Raw genomic sequence first — 23,630 nt, forward strand, 5'->3', positions numbered from 1 at the left:
TTTTAAACTATAATTGCTTAGACATGATTGAATAATTATTTCTTTGAAAGGTTTCTCAGAAATAAAAATCCTCAGCGTTAAATAGGTTAATTGTTAGATTGTTTAGTGAGGCATATCACTTAGGAATAGCCAGTCAGTTTTGATCATAAAAACTGTAAAGAATACCTTGTGGAATGGTACATAGAACATCAATTACAATCTTTAGTATTCTTCAGAGACTGGTGGGCCATAATTGCAACTGTTGAACTTATCAGAATGGTGCGTGATTAGCTTAAAATTGTTACTGGAGTATGTGTGCACACCATTTATATTCACGTTTTTAGTACTGATACTCAAGATTGGTTTAAGGAATTGGGAACCTAATGCAGTTTCAGAATTGGAATCTCCACTTGCTGATAGCCTTGATTAATATTGTAGATGTATTCCTCCAAAACGAGCCCTTAAACACAACCTCTGTTTCAGGTTACAATGCTTTATTAAGATATGAAGGCTTTGAAGGTGATTCAAGTCTTGACTTCTGGTGTAACATCTGTGGACCTGATATCCATCCAGTTGGTTGGTGTGCAACCAGTGCGAAACCTCTAGTTCCACCACGATGTATGTAATTATAGCAGTAATACTTTGAACTTTTCATCTCGTTCTCTGTGCTGATTGTGATTGTGTTAAGACAATATTTTTAATTTGTATTGAGGAATGCCTATGCTGTGTTAAAATTGTGAGCACTATATATTATGTATTAAGATGTTTGAGTTACTTTTCATTGTCAAAATCTTTTGTGCATTCACCCAATAAATAATATATTTGGATTACCATTAAACTTGTTGATTCTCATTCAGAGTCTGTTAATTAAAAGTTTAAATAACTAATGCATCTTTTTTTCTTGACAGCCATTCAACACAAATATACAAATTGGAAAGCTTTTCTGGTAAAAAGGCTCACCGGTGCCAAAACTCTTCCTCCTGACTTCTCTCAGAAGGTGAGAATGACTAAAACTGGGTGGGAATTTTGCTAGTATTCCCACTAGTATTAATATTAATAATTAAATCAGTTTGGGGAGTCTTCCTTGATCCTGCATGAGGGATTTTTGCAAGCCTGAAAACAGCCCTGAGATTAAAGTAAAGAAAGTATGTGTTTATCTTTCTCATCGCTTGCACTTAAATCTGAATCCAGTGTTTTAACTAAAAACTAACTTGTTAAAAACAGTCATAGCATGCAAATCAAAACTCAAAGCTTCTATAGCTTGACCAGTAATAATGTTTTAATGTATTTGAAAAGATAAAGTGGGAAAGAAATATAAAAATTACTCTAGCTACTACGAACAAAGAAAATTTATACTAGATGTTCTATAGGTGGCATCTCCCACCCACAAGACTAGCAAAAATAAGTAAAAATATTCATCAATGTGTTAGAAGTGTGATGCAGTGCCAGGGACTTTTTACCACATGTGGGAATGCCCAAAAGCTATAAAATTCTGGCATCAGATAAAACAATGGCTAGAAGAGATATTAACACAAAATATAGAATCAAAACTGGAATTTTTTTTTACTGGGCATCATAGAAGGCAACTACAACAAGGGTACAATTTATCTAATGTTACATATTTTAACAGCAGCAAGATTGGCCTTTGCACAAAAATGGAAAAATAAAGAGACCCCCACAGAAGAAGAAGTGTTAGCTAAAATATTAACTTGTGCAGAAATGGACAGACTGACTGGAACTTAAAGATAAGAATGAGAGTATTATGAAATCTGGAACAAATTTTATTATTGGCTTTACAGGAGGAGGAATGCTGGGTTAGGTTTAGGTTTAGGTTAGGCTATCTATCTATCTATCTATCTATCTATCCAAACACACACTATAAGATTCTATTAACATTTGGAATTCTGCTACTTGTATTCTCTGAAAACTAGTTTTAACATATACAGACCTTTGCGGATAGTATTTTGGATAATAAATATTTGCAGGTACACATGAATTAATGCTGCACAATTACTTGTTTCAAGGTATCTGAAAGTATGCAGTATCCTTTCAAGCCTTCTATGAGAGTAGAAGTTGTCGATAAAACACACCTCTGCCGAACACGGGTAGCAATTGTTGACAGCGTAATTGGAGGCAGGTTAAGACTAGTGTATGAAGAAAGTGAAGACAAAACAGATGACTTCTGGTGCCATATGTACAGCCCACTCATTCATCCTATTGGTTGGTCTCGGAGTATAGGACATCGATTCAAAAGATCCGGTAAGTTAGGATGTAGCAATGAAACTGAGCGAATAGCATTTGTTCTTTTAGATAAAGGCATTTAAAATTATACTGTAACACCATTCTCTGCCACAAATATGCTATTACATTAATGTGTCAACATTCAAATTGTTCCACTTTGTTTTTATCAGTTATATTTGACATAATACTTTTAGGAGATTATGATTTTCAAGTAGTGGAGGAGGCAGCTTTAATTTTTCCTTTCTCTTCAAAGATATAATCAAGAAGCAAGATGGTCAAATTGATGCATCCTCACATTTATTTGCTAAGGTATGATATTTTAGAAGAAATTGTATTTATATTGAAGAAATTATTAATTTTGGAAAATGTAAGAATTTAATAGGTACAGTTTATCAGCACTTAATATTTCAAATGATTACTCCAATAAGATAAGACAAAGTATTAAACAAGTGGCAAAGGCAAGTAACTTGAAGCTTCAGATTTTTACAATGAATGAGCAGGATTGCAGTTCCAACTTTCAAACTACTTTAGCAAGCTAACTGTCTAACTTGGATTACAGATTGAATTACATCCTGTTAATGGCTACACTGCCTCTGTTGAGGGAAAGGGACTCCAAGGTAGTTTACATAAATAACTTTGGCTTGGTGCCATAAAAACAGGATGGGATAAATATAGAAAAAGAATTAGCCCACATTTATCATCCCTTGCTTCAGTACAGGTAGTCCTTGTCTTATGATTGTAATGGAGCCTGCCTATTATAGTTGCAAGTCCTGATGCTCATTAAGTGAGGCACATGATTGCCTGGCTCTCCCAAGTGTGATCATTAAGCCACTGCATGTGGGGTTAAACAGAAAGAGGTCAAGCAGTGCCCTCCATGAGTAAAAAAGAATTTTTGCACTGGGCTGAAGAAATGAAGCTCAGACCTTGAAGCCATGCTGTTCCCCTCCCATCTCAGGACTAGCCTTTCCAGTCTTTAGAAACACTGCATTCACTAGTGGGTTTTTGTTTTTTTTTTTGGCTAGAAAGCCTGACAATACAATCTTTTTGAAAAGGAGAAGGGCTACAAAAATACCAGCAAATGCTATCTTTCTAAAGCAGAAGTAATCCACCCCCCACCCCCACCCCCTTAGAAAGATTTCATTTGCTAGCTGGCTAGCAAATGTGATCTTTTTAAAGTGAGAGAAAGGCTTTTCTAACCATTTCAGAAAGATCCTTTTTGCTGGCTTGTCAGCAAATGCAATCTTTCTGAAAGGGGAAAAGGGCTTTTTAGAACCAGCATCTTTGAGAACAACAGGGTTGCTTCACAGAGAGTAGGGTGAAATCTATCTGACAGGCAGCCCCTGCACTCTCAGAGATGCTGGTGGAAAAGTCTGGCGAAAGGGATTTTAGCATGGAACATTTGGAGCCAGCCTGGCTGCAAGTGCTCCATGCTTCAAACACCCTGGACTAAAAGTCTCTCTGGGCCTGTGCTGTGAACTTTTCCAGCTCTTTGAGAGCAGGACTGTTTCATTGAGGGTGTGTGTCCTAACACCCACCCTCCTGCCAATGTGGACTGAAATCAATCTAGCAGACAACCCTTCCACTCTCAAAGAGTGGAAAAATCAATATAATGTATACTGTAGAATGACAAATTAAATTGTGGGAATATGCATCACTATCAAAAAAATAATTTCATACAGTATTTGAAAAATAAGTCTGATACAGAATTTAATTCAACTTGGAAACCATCTATGCATTATAATTCTACATAGAGACATGTATTGCATTTGAACTCTTTTAACTCGTTTCTTTTAACCCAAGGCTTTAATACCTAGACCTTTGTTTGAATTACTAAATAAGGGTAGTACTCTTAGATTAAATAGACATATTACCATATTTTTTGGAGTATAAGACGCACCAGAGTATAAGGCGCACCTTAGTTTTTGGGGAGGAAAATAAGAAAAAAAGCTGATTGGCAGGTGGTTGGGCCTCCTGGAATACCCCAATCAGATGTTCCCAGGGGTGAATTTTAGCAACAAGTTTCTTGATTGCTTTTTTTTTTTTGCTTTTTTTTTCTGCCTATGAAACATCTGAAACTTTGTTTCAGAAAAAACTTTTTCCTGCCTCTGAAAGCCTCCGAAACGGAGCTTCAGAAAAAAAGCCTCTGAAGCTCTGTTTGGGGGCTTTTTTTCTGAAGCTTCGTTTCTGATGCTTTTTTCAGCCTCTGAAACCTCCGTTTGAGAAGCTGGGTGGGGCTACATTCACAGTATAAAACGCACTCAGATTTTCACCCTCTTTTTTGGGGGAAAAAGGTGCGTTTTATACTCCGAAAAATATGGTAATTCTCTCCACTATGATTCATATTATGGCTATTGCTATTTATTGCATATTGACTCAATCTAAATAATGTTCTGAAAATGCATGGTACTTTAATATATAGCATTAAACTAATGTTACTTTGACATTTTATACTGCTTATTTTTTCGGTACTTCTGAATTCTCTTTTTGCTTGATTGTGTTTTTAAGTATTTACTACAATAAAATAAAATAAATAAAAAAAGAGAAATGAATTTGTATCTGAGTGATGCATCTAAAATACATACAGAAAAATTGCATACTCTGCATAGAAAATAATGCCTTAACAGCTGTTTTGGTCTGGTTTTTTTTTTTTTTTTTTTTGCCACATGTCAATGTATACTATGGATATTTTTTAGGTAAAAGAAGCTGAGTCCAGTGGAGAATGGTTCAAAGAGGGAATGAAATTGGAAGCCATAGATCCATTAAATCTTTCTGCTATATGTGTGGCAACAATTAGAAAGGTAAAGATAATTAACTTACCTTGTACTGGAGGCAGCTATTAGGGCCATTTTTCCCTCTACATTCACAGGGAAACAGTCTATTCAAATAATTGTTTATTTAATATTCTAAATCATGGGTGTCCAACCTTTTGGCTTGTCTGGGTTGCATTGCGTGAAGAGAAATTTGGTTGGCTGCATATAAAATATATAATAAATGTATATAAATCACTTAATAATAAAAATTTATGATCATATGGGGCCGCATTACTAGCTGTTTAGAGCTGCATGTAGTCTGTGAGCCACAAGTGGGACACACCTGTTCTAAATTCTACCTAATATTACATTAATTCCCATGCGTGTTAAAAGGAGCCCATAAGATGACAACACTATAGATTATTTGGAGCAATCGCATAACATATGGGCTATTTATATAAAGGAGCTGAACGAGGAACTACCGTAGGAGTATAAGACGCACCTACCTTTTTTGGTGAGGAAAAGAAAAAGAAATCTCCCTCTGCCTCTGAGCAATTTTTCCTCCTTGCAGCAAACAGCAAACAGCCTGCTTTACTTTCATTCTCATTTTTAGCATAGCTTGATTAGCACAAGGAAAAAAAAATCTGCTCCAGCAATTTACCTCTTTGCAGCAAGCAGCAGAGCCCTGCGCAAAACAGCTGAGAGCAAATCAGCTGAGAGTCGGGAGGCCAATCCAATCAACTTGTGCTAATTAGGCTGTGCTGAAGCTGAAAGGAGCTGTTTTTTCTTGCTGTTTGCTTGCAAGGAGGTAACTGCTGCGCGAGGCAGAGGCCAAAGGATGGGGGCCAGTGGGTGGGTGGGGCTACATTCGATGTATAAGACACACCTAAATTTTCACTCCCTTTTAGGGGAAGGAAAGGTGCGTCTTATACTCCAAAAAATACGGTAGTTGGTGGATTATTTGTACCCCATACCAAAATCAGAGTCATTTGTAAAAGTACCAATATATTATATACTTAGTTGACCATGATTTATCTTGAAAAAAGTTACAGAGTTGCCCATTTAAGCTGGATGGTCACTAAGAAGTCCTAGGGCAGTAAATTAGATTGGGAAGTCAAAACAGCATTCTGGAAGAAGACAGCGGCATATAGGTTGTATCGTTGCTAAGAAAACAACACAAGTGTTCATGTCACTAGGAATTAAGCTTGACTAAAGGGAGACTTTATGGTTTAATATAACCATGATTCTTAGAGAAATCTGATGAAAAATTATCTTTATGTTTCAAATCCTGTGGCAGCTGAATTACCTGTCACGTCATGTTTTTCCGCCTTGCACTGCTTTGTATTAATTTTCTACATTTAATTCTAGGTATTAGCAGATGGATATCTTATGATTGGGATTGATGGATCTGAGGCAGCTGATGGGTCTGACTGGTTTTGTTACCATGCAACCTCCCCTTCTATATTCCCTGTTGGTTTCTGTGAAATTAACATGATAGAACTAACTCCACCCCGAGGTATTCATGTTTTCTTGTTCTATATGTATATATACAAACACATTTTGAATTTTTTTGTGGAATAATACTCATATATTGGCTTGTAAAACATTTGTCCTTTTCTCCAGAGATAGTTTGAAGTTGCTTAGCCAGCAGTTGAGCAGAATATGATATTTTGCTATTTCTTATAACGGCTTTTGGAGGACTTGGTTTGGATGTATCATTTTCTTTCTTTGCATTGCTTCCTCCAAGGACTTTACAGAGCAAAGACTAAAGGAATTGCCCTGCTGCTGTTGTGTATAATTTCAGAAGTAATTACACTATTAATAGTAGTGTAGCGACTCCTTAGTTAATTACGGCAGGTTAGATTGTCTCACCATTAATGAATGGTTTAAGCAATTTATAGTTAAAAAAAATAAATAATAAAGCTAAAATACAAAATTTTTTAAAAAGCCTAAAACAAAACTGCTAAAATAAGTATGTAATAAACCATCAGCACATTGCAGAGACCTTCTTGCAAGTTCTCACCGAGCTACCTTTTGTTCAAGAGTGATTTGTATGTGTTTGAGGTCCCTTTCTTTCCACTGATAATCCTACTGCAAAAAGTGCTGTGACTCAGAAATAAAACATAGGTGTTATATATGTATCTGCTGTATATACGTATATGTCCCAGGTTCCATCCTCAGCTTCACCTATGAATACTGTAGGGCTTTTTATGGTTTGATAAGTTTTCTTCCTGAGATTTTCTTGACAGAGTAGTCAATACTGGGCTAGATTGACTACTTCACTTAGGAACTTGATATATGTATGAATGCTCATCTTTAAAGGCTTTGCTTCAACTGCTGCCCTCAGATGAAGACAGGCCAACAACTCTTTGGAAGAGGGCTTTCTGTTTCTTTGGTTATAGAACCATGAAGCCAAAGAGGTTTGTATAGCGGCCTTTAGGAATTTTTTTGGCACTAGAGTCCTTTCAAATAATTTGTCTAGTAACTCAGTGGTAAAAATACATTTTTATTGTGACTTTTATTTTTAACAATTTGTATTCTTCCTATATTTTAAAGTTTTTATTTTATGAATCTCATAAAATTGTATTATAGGACACCAATAAAAACACAGTAGTACATATGTATTTTACTTAGGATAAGAATATTTCCTTACAGTGTTATTATATAATAACTATTAACTTGTAGGTTATGCAAAACTACCTTTCAAATGGTTTGACTACCTCAGGGAAACAGGTTCAATAGCAGCCCCCGTCAAATTCTTTAACAAGGTAAGCTGATATACAGACCAGAAATTTGATCATTGTAACATGCCTATGCTTTTTTTGTTTCCTGCCTCCCCTCCCTGAGCCAGAAATTGTCTATGTCTAGCTATTACAGAAAATGTTTTTAAAATGGAAAAGACAATTTGTGTGAGATACAATACTTTTTCATTAATTTAGTATATATGTTTTAAATCATGAAACATTGTTTATTGAATAGAAATATAGCATTATAACATGACACTCTAGTAACTTCAGAAACTCAGTTGGGATTATTTTATGGAATATGAATAACTTTCATCTGAATAGGAATTTTGAATTGAATATAGTAATTCTTGGTATATTCTGTCTTTTTCCTGAGCCCTCCAATCCTCATAACAATTAACTGAGAGACAGGCCTCAGCCTAAATCATTTAGGAGTTTCCTGATTAAATGGGGATTAGAATTCTTGCCAGCCTTGGCTGGTCTTGGAAAAGTTAAGCAGGTCAGATCTAGTTAGGATTTTGCTGGAGGATTATGAGGAATGCAGTCTATTAAAGAAAGAAATGAAATAATTTTGGAAGAAGATAGTGGCAAAGTTCATGAATGTGTCCACAAAGTCACTAGATAGAATTGTGCTCAGTAAAATATTTTTATATAAAGAAAATATTACATCTTGAAGCTTTAAAGCAGCCGGTTCCTTTAGAAGGCTCACATGAGATCTCTGAAGAATGGACATATGGCTGCTCTGAAGTATAGTATTCTGCTGTGCATGAATATGCTGGCAATCAGTGACATAAAGAATCATTATAACTCACAACAACCTAATTCTCTGAGTTGTATGGAAAAATAGGAGGGAATGCTACTAAACCACTTTGAAATGTTTGCAAATGTTTAAAGTTATTGATATACTGTATCAGTAAATAGACACACAAGTCTTCTAGAGGATGCAAGTGAGGTTTTCTCTCTCTCTCTCTCTCTGTGTATATGTTTTATCTTGGTAAATAATTGCTTTGATTTAGTATAGAGAGAGAAAGGGAGGAAAAAAACAGAAGGGAAAACAAAAAATGCCCCAAATATACACATGAAAAATAGCTTAGTTTTAAAAGCAGCATTACTGTAACTTGAGACAAACAGTATTTCTCTATTAAGAAAGAACTGGTTCATAAGGAAACATATAATAAATCCAAACTTGTAAATCTGGTGTGGCACTGTCTCTTCATCATAAACATGTAATCTTTTTTATTGTGCCCTAATCAATAGTTATGCATGCAGTGACAAATACCAAATGTTTTATTTATAATTCAAAATTGTATTCACATATTTAAACCAAATTACTCCTCCTATAACTATAGGAACAGGTTCATGGATTTTAAAGCAAAATAAGACAATAGTGAAGCAAGCACTTATCATATGGATTTCGTCATTTTATATCTTTAGCATATTGAAACTGCTAGCCTTTAAAAAAATGTCTCAATCATCCAGTAAACATGAAACGACTGCTGCCATACTGTGTTCTGGACCAGTTGCAATTTCTGAGTAGTCTTCAGGTGCGGTCCCATTTAAAATGCATTGCAGTAATTCAGACAGGAGGTGACTGGAAGGCCAGGAAAAGACACAATTGACACATAAGACGAATCTATGCAAGATCCCCTAGCCATGACTGCTCATTAAGCAGGACCTCTGAGTCAAGGAGGAACACCCCTCCCCCAAGCTGTGCATCAGTCTGGGGAAGTTCAACCTCATCTGAACTATTGCTTTGGCCTATATTGAACATACTGTTTGACAATATATACCTGTGATGGCGAACCTTTGGTACATGTGCCACAGGTGGCACACAGAGCCATCTCTGCAGGCACGCAAGCCGTCGCCCTAGGTCAGCTCCACCATGCATGTGTGCGCGTCTCCTGCCGGGCAGCTGATTTTCGGGTCTCTGCCACGTATGTGGGAGATGTGCGCACATCCGCACAGGGGGGGCATGCACATGGGGGCGGGGCGGTTGCACATGCATGCATGGGGGTGCCCCCCTATATCCTATTTCTGGTCCCAGGAGGCTTCAGGGAGGCCTGCTAGGGCCAAAATGGGGCGTGGGGGAGTCGCGTGCACATGTGCAGGGGGCAGGGGGAGTGCGGGGGGTCGCACGTGCATACGCAGGGGGTGGGGGGAGCATAGTGGGTGTCACACGCACATGCACAGGGGGCGGGACACACGGGACATTTCATTATGGGTGTGGGCACATGCACGCTGTCATGCATGCATGCACGCTTTCGGCTCCCGATATATACCATCTTGGTGTTCTAGAAAGTAGACATTATAAATTTTGTAACTTGTTTTTATATTGGTATACTTAAGAATATTGATTAATGTCTTATATATTATTTGGGTCCATTCATAGTCTAAGCCTATTTGCCTATTACATGCATATATAATTCAGTCCCACACAGAAATGTAACTTCTGCAAACAAGCTTTCCATAGCAATCTCATGTTAAATTTAAGGGTAAAAGTATGACCGAGTTCACCATACTTTTTTTGTTGTGTGCTTCTGCTTCCTAAAGCATTGCAAATTCGAGGACTAATATGAAGGGATAAAATTGGTCTAATCACAAATAAGCAGTAAGACTGCTTGACCGAATATACTGTCTAAATGAAAATTGCTGAAAATATTGGAAATACTTAAAATACCTTAAGATCTGATAGTTGTAAACTCAGAACAGAGACATGCCCTTCTCCCTGAAATCTTTTGGAAAGAGATTTTTTTCCCCTTTGATAACTTTTTCAGAACTATTTCTCCTAAATTTCATACTTATGCGTGTATATTTTTGTCCCATTCATCTTATCCTGTCTCTATTACATAAAAAATTAAATTAAATGTGAATCAATGTCAGATAATCTGTGTCTGTGATCGCCAAAACATGGAATTTATACCCAGACTGCAATGTATATATAAGTGCTGGTTCTGGGAGTTTGAATGGTCCCACTTATTCTTTCTGGTCATTGCTTGTGTAATATCAGAACAGCAGGAATGTCCAGAGGCTATGAAGAGAATTACTAAGATGAGAAGACAATTTTTCTGTGGCTATTTTTATAGTCAAGGTTTGATTTTCACACATAATGACTGGATCCCATCGCATTAAGCGATAATGTGATTTGTTTGGTGGGGATTCTGCACTTTATATGAACTCAGTCATGATGGATTGTAAATAGTGTTGAAGGCTTAATATAATAATGGAAACCCATACAGTGTTTGTTTATTCAACAAATGATAGTTAACAAATAATGCTTTGGGATGATGTACAAATCCACCTAGTGTAATAAATTTGATTATTTCCCTGTTCCAGGAAGTTCCAAACCATGGGTTTCATGTTGCAATGAAACTGGAAGCTGTGGATCTCATGGAACCCCGTTTAGTATGTGTGGCCACAGTAACTCGCATAATCCATCGTCTCTTGAGGATACATTTTGATGGTTGGGAGGATGAATATGATCAGTGGGTAGACTGTGAATCTCCTGACCTCTATCCTGTAGGGTGGTGTCAGTTAACAGGTTACCAGCTACAGCCTCCTGCATCACAATGTAAGTTACTGTTGATCTTTTATAGAATCTTCCATTTTTGATATTTAGCAGATCCCTACAGCAATAATTTTGTCTTCATTTTTGAAATTCTGCCAAGTTTCCAACTGCCTCAGTCATCTCAGGCATTTAGTTAGTAACTCAGAATTGCCTGATCTAATTTGATCTTCCTTCAAAATGTTCTTATAGCTTCAGCTTTATTTTTACATTTGTTTAAAGACTAAGAACATGTTTTACTAAAATGTGTTACAATATATATTTGTTTATAATAAAGGTTTCATAGATATATAAGCTTAGTTGGAAAGATCTTTATTTTACTACGTGGTCCAGGTTTGCCGTTCCTTCAGATCTTTTAATTTATTATGTAGTAGGATAGGCACTCCTCATCCCATAAATACTCATTTTCTGGGTTATGGTAATTTGGGTTCTCTTAAATCTGTAACGAAATGAGGAAGGAATAAAATGTTGTTAACGATAAACCTAAAAGATGGATAGAAAATGTTGGCAAATAATTAAAAGAGAAATTGTGTCTTTTTTTCCTAGCAGTGTTTAAAAAGGTAATTACTATTGTGGCAATTGAAAATTAACTGGAAGGGAGAACTATGCCCAGGGATATGTATAGTACAAGGCATAGCTTCCAACAAAAATTCTCCATAGCTATAGAAGGTTCTTCTCCTACTACGGAGATATACCGCCCATATGGCTGTTGCAAAGAGACCATGATGAAGAAATGGAATGCTGTTGCTTTTGCTATTTCCAAAATGAGTTTGCATTCCCCAACTATCGTTATATTTACTACTATACTTTCTGCTTACAGCTTTGTTATGTACTAGTTGTGTGCAACAAAGCTCCAGTGTTTGATTATGAATATTCTGGTGTTCTACAAAATATATTGACACAGTCATTCCAGAAATGGATTCATCATTCTGGCAAAGGATTCTTTTGGAACAGACTGTGATTTATGTCTGTTTCTGGAACACAGTAAACCATGCTCTGTTCTGAAAAAAAAACACCACTTTCAGGAAACAATAAACTGTGTCCAGACTGGCCAGATCTGGAAGAATGTACTAGTGAACATGGAATGTAATCTGTGATCAGACTACAGAATTTTGTACTTCCCTTGGTGTAGTATTTCTGCTTGAATGCTTTTCCTTCACAGTTTATTATCTTCCAATTGAATTGTAGTGCATGCATTTTTACCATCTATTCCAGCATTCTGACTTTTGATTGATTTTTGCTCTTTCCTCTTGCACTGCAATTGTGTGTCATAGTACCAGTGTGATCCAGTCATAATTGCTGTCTATCACAGGTAGTCCTCGACTTATAACTGCAATTGGAACTGGAATCTTGTTTGTTGAAGGAAGCAGTTGTTTCAGTGAGATAACCAACTGACTGCTTCGCTCAACAACTGCAATCCCGGCTCTTCCAGTTATGGTTTGTTAAGCAGACAGAACGAAAGAGCTGCCTGTCAAAGGAGGGCAGGTAGCTTCCCTCTGTGCACAGAAGGGAACTGGTGTGCTGAATTGGAAAAAGAAGCCTGGGATTGTGAAGATCCCTGCTTCGCGTTTCCAGGCCAGCACAAGTATTCCTCTCTCCGGTGTGTGCTGGGCTGAAGAAACCAGTTTCTACAGCCTCTCAAGGATTGCCCCACCACCATCATGCATGGAGGGGAGAGAGGAAGTCCTTTCGCAGGTGGCGGCAGCAACTTTTTCCTCCAGCTTCCCCATTGGCTTTCTGAGGAAGCCAGCAGAGAAGATTGCAAATGATGTTCACATGATTGTAGGGTGTTTGGCAACCATTGTTAACTGCGAAAATGTTGCTGAGCACCCAGATCATAATCATGTGACCACGAAGGGGTGCAAAGTTTTACTGTGACTGGTTGTAAGTCAAGGACTACCTGTATAATCTAAGTACCGTAGAAAGGGTACAATGTAGGTATACAATGTACTGGTCACATAAATATACACAATTTAAAAGATTTGTAAATTAACATAATTACGTATAAAGTAAAAATTTCCTGATAGGCTTTAATTTTGCCTGATTAGAAAAGTAAATAATAATTTTTTTCTCCTGCCCAAACCAGATTTTAATTTTCACCTGAAACATTCTTGTTAACTACTCAGAATATTAATATGCATCATTAAAAGCATTAAAAGTTGTTCACGCTTTGAGTAGGCATTAAATTACATGTAAATGCTTCCTATAGTATCTTTATTGGCCAGAGCATTTTATTTGTATGGAAATCTGTTTTCTAACTATTTTGAAATATGCTGTAAAGTTGTGTTAAAGCAGTATCTTCTTTTAAATTTCAGCTTCAAGAGATAGCCAATCAAGTTCATCAAAACAGAAGAAAAAGTCTAAATCACAGCAGTACAAAGGACACAAGAAAAGTGGGTAACAGAACTATTTTTTTACTCTACATTAAAAATCTGTCACTTTCTCTCAGGACATTTTTGTGTATAAATGCTGTTTGGGGGAAATAGCTTTCAAATGTAGATATCCACTATGACATAAAGAAAACGGCAATAAGATACATTATTTTTATACTGTGACGGTTTCTTTTCATTTCTTCTGATCAGATTTGAAATAAAAGTAAGATGGATTAAATATGTCATTGAGCAAGCTTTTTCATAAAAATACAAAATTATTGTAGTCTCTTCAACTTCACGCAAAGCCTGCTTAAGGCCAAATAAAGACCATTTTTAAATAAAAAGATGGGCAAGTTGTGTGGAGTGATAGTTGAACGTATATACTTCTTGTTGAAGAAACATTTCTATTAAAGAGGAGATTTATGTCAATATTTCCTTGCCTGCATTGACATTAACTTCGATATTCTTTCTGTATTGTTTCATTTGGTCTTCATATTGGTATCTCATCTTAAAAGATGAGCATTTTTGGTGGCATTTTAAAAAGCCAGCAAGATTAATGTATGAAATTAAATCTGGGATTCTGACAAACATTGAAAAGACTTCTCTCATAGGTAGCTGCTATGAAGTTATAGGAGTCAGGTTAACTTTTAATTTAAAACTACATTTTCAATACAAATGCGTATATAAAGTTTATTTTTTTCTTAATGGCTTGATCCTCATGATATTTTATACTTTAATTTCAACCTGAGTAGCCTTTACTGAATTTGAACTAGTATTCTAGAGCTACTTTGGTCTAGTGGTTAAGGCATCAGGCTAGAAAGCAGAAGACACTGAATTCTAGTCTGGCATTAGCCATGAAAGCCAGCTACTTGACCTTGGACCAGTCACTTTCTCAGCCCAACTCACCTCACCTTGTTGTTGTGAAGAAAATAGGAAGAAGGTATGTTGAATGTTCACTGCCTTGATTACTTGTAAAAATAATAAGGCTGGATTAAAAATAAATAAATAAATTCTTGTGGTGGCAGCCTCATGCATGTTCACCTCTGAAAATAAACCTACCTTCATTTCAGATGGCATCCAGGAATAAGCAAGTTCATTGATCATGTTTGTGATAGTTCACAAACTTCAACATAGAATAAGTTCTTATTTCCTAATTCATAGATAATGTGAAACTACTTATTCTATTTTGGACATCATGAGTATCTTTTCAGTAAACCAAGAGGAGAGAGGGAAGAAGTGAAACGTATCATTTCTAGGTTCTATAACTGCTATATGGCAAACTGAGTGTTAACTGTGTAAGCTAGGCCAGGGGGACTTAATTTTGGAATAAATGTGCATGTGATTGCATTGCACAAAAATTTCAGTACAAAGTAGAATGATCTTAATTCATTTATTAGCATTTATTAAGAAGCCGCATTTAAATTCACATTTTTGAGAAAGCCACTTCAATGATTTTATAATAAATGTAATTTTCTGTACATGTAAGCATTAAATATACTATGACTCAAACTGAAACATTTATAAACATTTGTACCAATAATAATTATAAAAATATATGGGATTTCAAGAGCATATTGAAAACTGCCTTGATCATACATTCCCAATCTGATGTCATCCAGTTATGCTAGGAGTACAGTTTTCAAAATTTCTGTCCAGTATTGGAATTTTGAGAATTGCAGTACCATCACATTTGAAAGGCACAAGATAGGGGGAAATATTTTGGGTTCTTAAAAGTAAAAATTAAAACCAAAGAAATTATGTCCTACTACTAACTGGCAGATATATTTTCTGTCATTGAAGGTGGAAGATTATAACTCTAACGCCTTCATTAGTGTTTTCTAACGATCCTCACAATATTTAATTCTGACATATACGGTAGGTTAAATGCCATTTGTTCACTACAGTTGTTAGTAAATGTTTGCAGAGTATGAACTTTATTTCAAAGTAATCATATCAAAGAGCCAAAACAATAAAACTATATTGGGACTCAGATTTCTAAGCATGAGGGCATCTTCCAGTACTTTTTTAATGGATAAAGCTGAGATACAAATGCATACTCTCTCAGTGAGATACTGTTTAACTGGGATACCAGCGGTGTGACATACAAATTTGGCAGGCAGGCAGGCAGTCCTTCAGAATTTTACTGTCATGTATAGCAGTGCTAAATCTGGATAATTCTCATATTGGCATGAATGTTGATCCATATCGGACAACAGTTTTGTATGGTATTGATTTTAGGGTAGCAAAATTTTGGATATTGCAGTTGTGCTATGGTAGGAGATGGTTTAAAAAATATATCCCTTGTCACTGGTACAGCCACTAAAAAGCATACAGTAAGTAACAAGTGAAATTTTAAATGGTAAGGTGGCTGTTAAAATACCTTCTGAAACTTTTAAGTTTGTTACTAGAATGTGTTCATCACCAAAACAACCAAACCACTTTCACTTTGGAGATGCTACTGATGGATAATATTTATCCATGTGCACTTGAAGAATAAATCTTTAAAACTTATTCAAATGTAGTAATAATTACATTAAGGGTTTAGCATCAAATCATTTTAAACTGGAATTCATAACTGATTCTTTTATATCAAGCAATGCAAGAAGGAATGATATCCCTCAGCCTCGCTAACCATGCCTTTTTCTTTGTACTAAGGATAATTGGGGGGTGGGTTAATGAAGCCCCCCCTTATAATCAAAGGTTATAAGCTCTGCAATCAGAATATTGTTCCCAGACAATCTAAACACCTTTGAGATTAGAAATTAAAAGCTAATTGAATCCAGAGGATAAGCAAACAAGTAATTTCTGTAAAGCCGACTTTTGCAAAAATACTGGGGGGGAAATGGTATCTGACTATTGTCATTTAGCAGTACAGCACTTCTAACAGTCTGAGAAGTGCTGACAGTCCCATTCCATTTCAACAGAGAATGCTTTTTCCCTCAAGAGAAAAAAATGTTTATCACTTTTGTTGAAATCTTGTACATCTGGACTTTGGAATCTAAAAACTAAAATTCAAGATGTCTATATGGGATCTGTATGTTTTAGCTCTTCATGGCATGAAGCCAGTTTGAATTAAAGGGCAAATGAGTAAGAGCGACATTCTCAATTTTAATTTTGCTACCAAATACATATCTTAATACTTTTCTTACCCTTCTATCATCCCAATTTGTGTAGTCTGCCTCAAAACAGACTATGAACAGATACAAGATACAGATGTATGTGATTGTCTTGATTAAGGCTATATTGCTCCTATTGCACATAACTTAATTGATACTGACAGCAATCTTTGTTATGACACTAATTCCTTGTTTATACTACTTTGAAAGCATTTACAAGGCAGAAGATTATGAAGTCTTTATATCTGGAGTTATAGTTGGTTTGACACTTTTACCATCACTGTTAAATCAGAGGTACAGGTCAGTGTTTCTCAACCTTGACAACTTTAATATGAGTGGATTTCAACTCATGCTGGGTGGGGAATGCTGGGAGTTGAAATTCACTCATCTTAAAGTTGCCAAGGTTGAGAAATACTGGTATGGATGATTAAGATAATTAAATAGATTTTTGTTAGAGATGTAAGTTAAGGGGAAAACATAACACACTGCAATAGAAGGGTGCCTCATAGAATCTTTTGATTTTGCCACAAATCACCAGAGTTAACTTCTAATTGAATCCCCTTGGCTTTCATTGATGGAGATTAGGACCTACACAGAGAAGCACCAAGTGGAGGCCATTTTCAGTGAGTGCTTAGTCTTGCATTACCTTAATGCACTGATATAAGTGTTTTACTTTAGTTTGACTTGATGTTTAGAGAGGAAGATACCAGTTGGAAAGAAGCCTGTCAGTTTGTCGAGCGGCCTCATGACAGGTGGGGTATGGAGGAGCTTCTCTGGTGATGAAGAGTTGACTCCTCAGTATCGAACCCTTCCAGCACAGACATCCCCGGAGGCCTGCCAGCCTCCCCGGACTAGCAGAGAGTTCAATCCCTGCCTCAAAACAGGTAATTGGTCATGTAAAAAAAACAAAACCTCATGATATGAGAAGAAAGTTGACTGAGGACCAAGCATGGTCAGGCATGTAACATGCTGGCTCACTGCCACCCTCACTTTTCATTTAAAAATGGCAAGAACATTCATATCAGCCCATGAGCCCATCTCATTGAATTAATCATAAGTGTTAAGTCCCTGATTTCTATGTAGCCAAAGAATTCACTAAATTCCTTCCCAAAGCAAAGAGAAAGTAGAAATAGAGTGAATGTATTGAGGCAAGAGGGTTAAGTGCTAAGAGGCTGTTAGTATCGACCTTTTATAGGCTGGGCATGATATCTGAAGAACACAGTGATCTTCTGTGAGTACACTGTTTTTATTGTTGGAGGGTATTTTGAAAAGCTTAAATGTGATTCACTTTTTAAAAAACTGCAATCATATTTTTAAGTCCCAAAATTGACTGGAAGATGAGAAACACTTTTCTCTATAAATATTTGACCATTTAGACAAACAAGAGAAAAATAGTGTATTAGTATGTCTTGAGGCTCATTTAAGGTTCAGATAAGGTGCATTAGGGCTGACACAAATGTCAGTCTGTGCTGAAAGTGGTTAGCTAATAAAAAATAAATTTGGGAGGCTATGTTGTTTCAGTTTTTGTCAGTGGAGAATATCACTATTAATTTTTTTCCCACACTCATGGAATGGGTAGCACTATATGAGGAAAGGATATGTTTGAATTTTTAAACAAACCAATTTCTATTTTACTGTAATATAGATGTGTAGTTTAAAAGTCTCTTTTTTCTGAGCGTTCCACAAAATGCAGTCTTGGCTAGATCATAGATTTCATTCTACATATAATCTGATTCATATCTGGAGTGAAACGTACCAAATTCGATGGTATGTTCTGTTACTCTGTAAGAAATTCTTACATCTTCTACTCCCTTGGCGGGACCTAGACACTGCTATGTAACATGTTCCAGTGAATAGATAGGTGCATAGCCCTAAGTAATAAAGACTTCTGCATAGCCTATTATTTGCATGACAATGAATCAAGTTTTGTCTGCTGTCTGCAAATAGCCACCTTGATACACAGTAGGGAAAGCCTCTTTTATACCATGCAATAAGATGCATGTGCCTGGTACTGTCTAGTCAATGAAGAACTATGAATTCTGATAAGGTACTTGGTTGTACTAGTTTCTGCTGGGGCGAAACAGAAGAACTCAGGTGTGTTTTCTTTGGGATGTATTTGATTTATCCATATGATTTCTCATTTCATCCCTATCTAATTATTTTCGCTTACTTGGCTAATGCTAACTATTAAACCATTTTATAACTACTAATGAAATGAAATGTTCAACATCTGGCCGAAAGCTTTATTTTCATGAATGCTACACTTCATGTTTTTTTCAAAACAATCAAGAAACTAAGTCCTGTACATTATACATCCCCATCTCCCATTACATTTCTGTAGTGCATTGAACCAAACACTACACTTCGCTACTTCAAATGCTAATTTTATTATCTGGAATAAGTATGTTTCTAATTATGATTATGTTTGAAATGTTAATGTTAAATTTGTTGTATTTCAGCACAATATAATCTTCAGGCATTTTTTTCATGGAGAGAGGTGTCTTGGAGGATGAGATGTCATCAAGCTAATCTTGACAATACATTATTGTCTTAATATAAAGATTAGAGATAAGAGATTATTACAGGAGCTCACTGAATTTATAAACACCAGAAAGAAATATATTGCTTTGTAAAAGGAGGAAGGTACCATAGGTCCACCTTAGGCATGAAAGCCAGCTGGGTGACTTTGGGCCAGTCAGCCCAATTTACCTCACAGGGTTGTTATTGAAAGGAAGATAGGAGGAGGATGGAATATTGTGTATGCTTGCCACCTTGAGTTATTTTTTTAAAATAATAAAGGGGAGATAAAAATAAATAAAATAAAATAAAAATATAATATTTTCAATTAGGGTTGCATACAGAGTTCCTCGTGCATATATATAAGAATCCTGCCTTGGTTTTGATTTTTCAATGCACATTTATCCGTTTTGGAGTAAACCCTTTATTAAACTTCTAAAGAGTCTTAATCTTATGAATTAACCATGCTGGTAGACCAGAAGCAGCTATTTGGTAGGATGAAATCTATAGTTCTTGACAATAATTATTTAGTGTAGGGTTGTCAACAATTTATGGTCTTTCAAACTGCAGTGCTCATACCTTATCAATCATCATATTGGCTAGGCCAATCAATATCGATATGTTAATCAATCTCACCTGAAGAGCCGCACACTGGCCATGCTCACTTTAAGGAAATTATTTGATCTATGAGTTTCTAAAAATATTACTTTTCTGGATCTTTATCTGAGGGATAGTATCAGCAGGTACTTTTTAAACATCTCTAGCAGATTATTTTGAAAGAATTAAAGTTACATATGTCTTTTTATTTTGACTATTTCATTTAAAAATGTAATATTTGCCTTTATTTTAGAAATAAAAAATGTAAGACCAATTGAATCCTTAAAAGTGTTTGTATATGAAATTCCGAGGACTTCAAAGGATGGATCAGACTTTAATGGTAAACTGTTTAATTTGTTAAAAATCTCAAGGAATTCCCAGAATATGGACAACTGTAGTCTTTCCAAAAAACATACTACTGTTAGTGGTTGTCCTTCCAAAGAGGAGAGACCCTTGATATCTATCAGGTGGGCGTGTTCCTTTCATCTCTGCCTGCCAGATTGATCAATTAATTTAATTATTTTCTATATATTTCAGGAAACCTAAGGTGGCACTTCTAGGCTTTCTCATCCAAGTAGTTTCCCAACTCAGATTGTTGAAACAAAAACAAACCATTTATTACATATCTTCAGATAATGCCCTAAAAGTGCATGATAATAGATTTTAAGTATGCAAGCCTAATGAAAAAGAAAAATCAGAGCTTCCCTTGCCAATCTTTAGTTCTGAAACTATTTTCCACAGTGAGTCTAATAAACTTGAGTAAAGTTACTCTAGAATAAGCATAATAAGAATAAATGAAATGAATTAAATAATCTGATTAGGATTGAAATGGGAATAAGAACGTTATCACGAGCCACAGGTTTTATATTGTGAATATTGTAGCAATTAATTTCTGTAAAAGTCTGTAAACTATTTTTATCTTGAGAAAATTGCTTATTATTGCATGTTCTTAATTTCATAGTAGTATTTCAGCTTGCCTGCAATAGAATCGTGGGGACGTTTGGAACATGCGGAAATTTGCAACTTGAAATGCAAGAATAGCAAATGCCAATAGACATGGATTGATGAACAAAATGAAAGGAAAATGGTTACGTTATCTTTCTATGAAAGGAAGAGAAAGGGAAGGATGTAATAGATAGGAAAGAAAGTGGTCTAATCTTGGGCAGAATTGAATAGTAAGGACTGAGATCTGAAATCTGTGTTTAATTATGAATAAAAGTTCTATAACAGTGTTTCTCAACCTATGGTCACGGACCCTTGAGGTGGGCATGATGTCATCACAGGGCTCGAAGGCTCGAAGAAATGTTATGATTTAAATCTTGCTTTAAGTCTTGATAGTCTGTGGCTATAAAATATATCTAAAGGGGATCCATAATGAAGAAAAGTTTGAGAACCACTAATCTATAACATATGTCAGACAGGACGATGTGGTGTGATCTAGTTTGTTGTGAAGGCAAACAAAAGTAGGATTTTCTAGGCTGGTAATAGTTGAATGTTACGTCCCAATGAAAGATGGCAGTGGAAGAATCATGTGTTAGTTTCTTTATTTTTCACATTTTTTGAACTGCCCTTTTCCCTCAAGGAGGGATTAGTTTGTACTAGGAGAAAAAAATATTCTGTTAGGTCCCCGACCCCGAGTTGATGGAGCGACAGCATGCCAGAAACTGGGCCACGCAAACAACCAAAACCCCATCCATGGGGTGCAGGCAGCACACGAAACCATGCCCCCTCCGGTCCACGGAAAAGCCTCTCCACCAAACTGGTTCCTGGTGCCCTAAAGATTAGGGACTGCTGTATTAGGTGATATAAATGAATGGGTGGAAATGTAAGCCATCCAGATCTACTTGGTTGATATAGGCGGCTATACTAATTGAATAAATGTTCCAAAGGTGCTTTTTCAGGAGGCAACTGGACTTTCTTGTTTTTTCTTTTGAGAACGTTTCGCTTCTCACCCAAGAAGCTTCTTCAGCTCTTGGATGAGAAGCGAAACGTCCTCAAAAGAAAAAACAAAGTCCAATTGCCTCCTGAAAAACCACCTTTGGAACAACCATGACCTAGATGACTGAGAATCTCTGCAGATTAATTGAATAAATAAATACATTTGCAGAGAAGAAAATGATTTGGCCATTTGGAGATTTAAGAAAGAATTAAAATGATAACTGGTATCTGCTTAGAAAAAAATATTTAAAATAGTTGGTTTAAGCATAACTGTATGAACACAAGGGAAAAATTATTGGCCATTTCAGGAACAGTCCAAGACAACTTCATAAAGACCCTACGTCTCCCCAGGGTACTCAACTGCTTATTTAAAAAAGATAGGGCCACCTTCCATTAGAATACATCTTGCATTGTTGGATCACTACAGATAGTCCTCGACTTACAATCACAATTGGGACAGAATGACCATCACAAGTTGGTGGTGTAAAGCAAATCATTATGTGACCAGACCTGTTACAACCATTATTTCCACAGTTGTTAAGCAAATCACATAGTCATTAAGCAAATCCAGCCTCCCCAATTTACATTGCTTGTAGGAAACAGGCTGGAAAGATTGCAAATCAAATCATGTGACTGGAATATGCTGCAACTGGTCATAAATGCAAGCTGGTTACCAGGTGCCTGAATTACAAACACATGACTGGAAGATGGAGCAGTCATGTGTTTGCAATTGTGTGAAAGTGTGAAAGTCATAAATCACTTTTTCCCAGGCCATTGTAACTTTGAACCATTGTTGAAGGAATGGCTGTAAGTTGAGGACTACCTCTATAAGAAACCAGAAAACCTTCAAGAGTCTCTCCTTGCCAAACTTATAATTGGGACCAAACCAGGGGTGAAATCTAAAATTTGTTACTACCGGTTCTGTGGGCGTGGCTTGGTTGGGAGGGGGAATGTGACTGGGTGGGCGTGGCCAACTTTTTTTTCTTTTACTTTTAAAAGCATTTTTCTTTTTTTTCTTTTCTTTTTTTTTAATACACTTTATTAGTTTTTTTTTTTACACAAATAAAATATTTATTTATTTATTTATTTATTTATTTATTTATTTATTTATTTATTTATTTATTTATTTATTTTATTATATTTCTATACCGCCTTTCTCCCATAGGACTCAAGGCGGTGTACAGTCAAGAAAAATATAGACACACAAACATCATAAAATTGCTAATTAAAATTGTTACTTAGTTTGGTCAATTAAATAAAACCCAGAATTAGATAACATTTAAAAAATCATTTGCATGTTTGTATGTTTAGCCCTGCCTGTTGGAACATCAGGTCTTGAGGGCACGGCGGAAAGCACAGAGATCAGGGATATTCCGTATCTCCGGGGGCAGTTCATTCCAAAGGGTTGGAGCCCCCACAGAGAAGGCCCTCCCCCTGGGAGTCGCCAGTCGACATAATTTGACTCACGGTACCCTGAGTAGTCCGTCCCTGTGAGAACGAACTGGTCGGTGGGAGGCTATTGGTGGCAAAAGACGGTCTCGTAGGTACCCAGGTCCTAAGCCATGGAGCGCTTTAAAGGTGATAACTAACACCTTGAATCGCACCCGGAAGACCACCGGGAGCCAGTGCAGCTCGCGTAGGAGAGGTGTTACATGGGCGTAATGAGCTGCGCCCATAATTACCCGCGCGGCTACGTTCTGGACCAGTTGGAGCCTCCGGGTGCTTTTCAAGGGGAGCCCCATGTAGAGAGCATTACAGTAGTCCATACGGGAGGTAACTAGGGCATGAGTGACCGTGCGCAAGGCGTCCCGATC

At 36.4% G+C, this 23,630-nt stretch overlaps 1 protein-coding gene across 7 annotated transcripts in view; it reads left to right on the plus strand.

The window, feature by feature from the left end:
- Nucleotides 1-23,630, plus strand: part of MBTD1 (mbt domain containing 1) — a 56,952-nt gene that overhangs the window by 18,267 nt on the left and 15,055 nt on the right. For 4 of the 7 annotated variants that reach the window (XM_034412953.3, XM_034412954.3, XM_087887132.1 and 1 more), the window contains exons 7-15: nt 463-597; nt 888-976; nt 2,004-2,238; nt 2,474-2,529; nt 4,914-5,018; nt 6,339-6,486; nt 7,656-7,738; nt 11,048-11,282; nt 13,592-13,669. In XM_034412953.3, the coding sequence (XP_034268844.1) occupies nt 463-597; nt 888-976; nt 2,004-2,238; nt 2,474-2,529; nt 4,914-5,018; nt 6,339-6,486; nt 7,656-7,738; nt 11,048-11,282; nt 13,592-13,669 (1,164 nt within the window). Of the gene's footprint in view, nt 1-462; nt 598-887; nt 977-2,003; nt 2,239-2,473; nt 2,530-4,913; nt 5,019-6,338; nt 6,487-7,655; nt 7,739-11,047; nt 11,283-13,591; nt 13,670-17,459; nt 20,953-23,630 lie in introns of those variants that run through there. The other 3 variants (XM_034412951.3, XM_034412950.3, XM_034412952.3) reach the window with 1 other exon arrangement.

The sequence above is a fragment of the Pantherophis guttatus genome, chromosome 2 (genome assembly GCF_059756535.1).
Source record: "Pantherophis guttatus breed Tessera chromosome 2, ASM5975653v1, whole genome shotgun sequence".
Taxonomy (NCBI): domain Eukaryota; kingdom Metazoa; phylum Chordata; class Lepidosauria; order Squamata; family Colubridae; genus Pantherophis; species Pantherophis guttatus.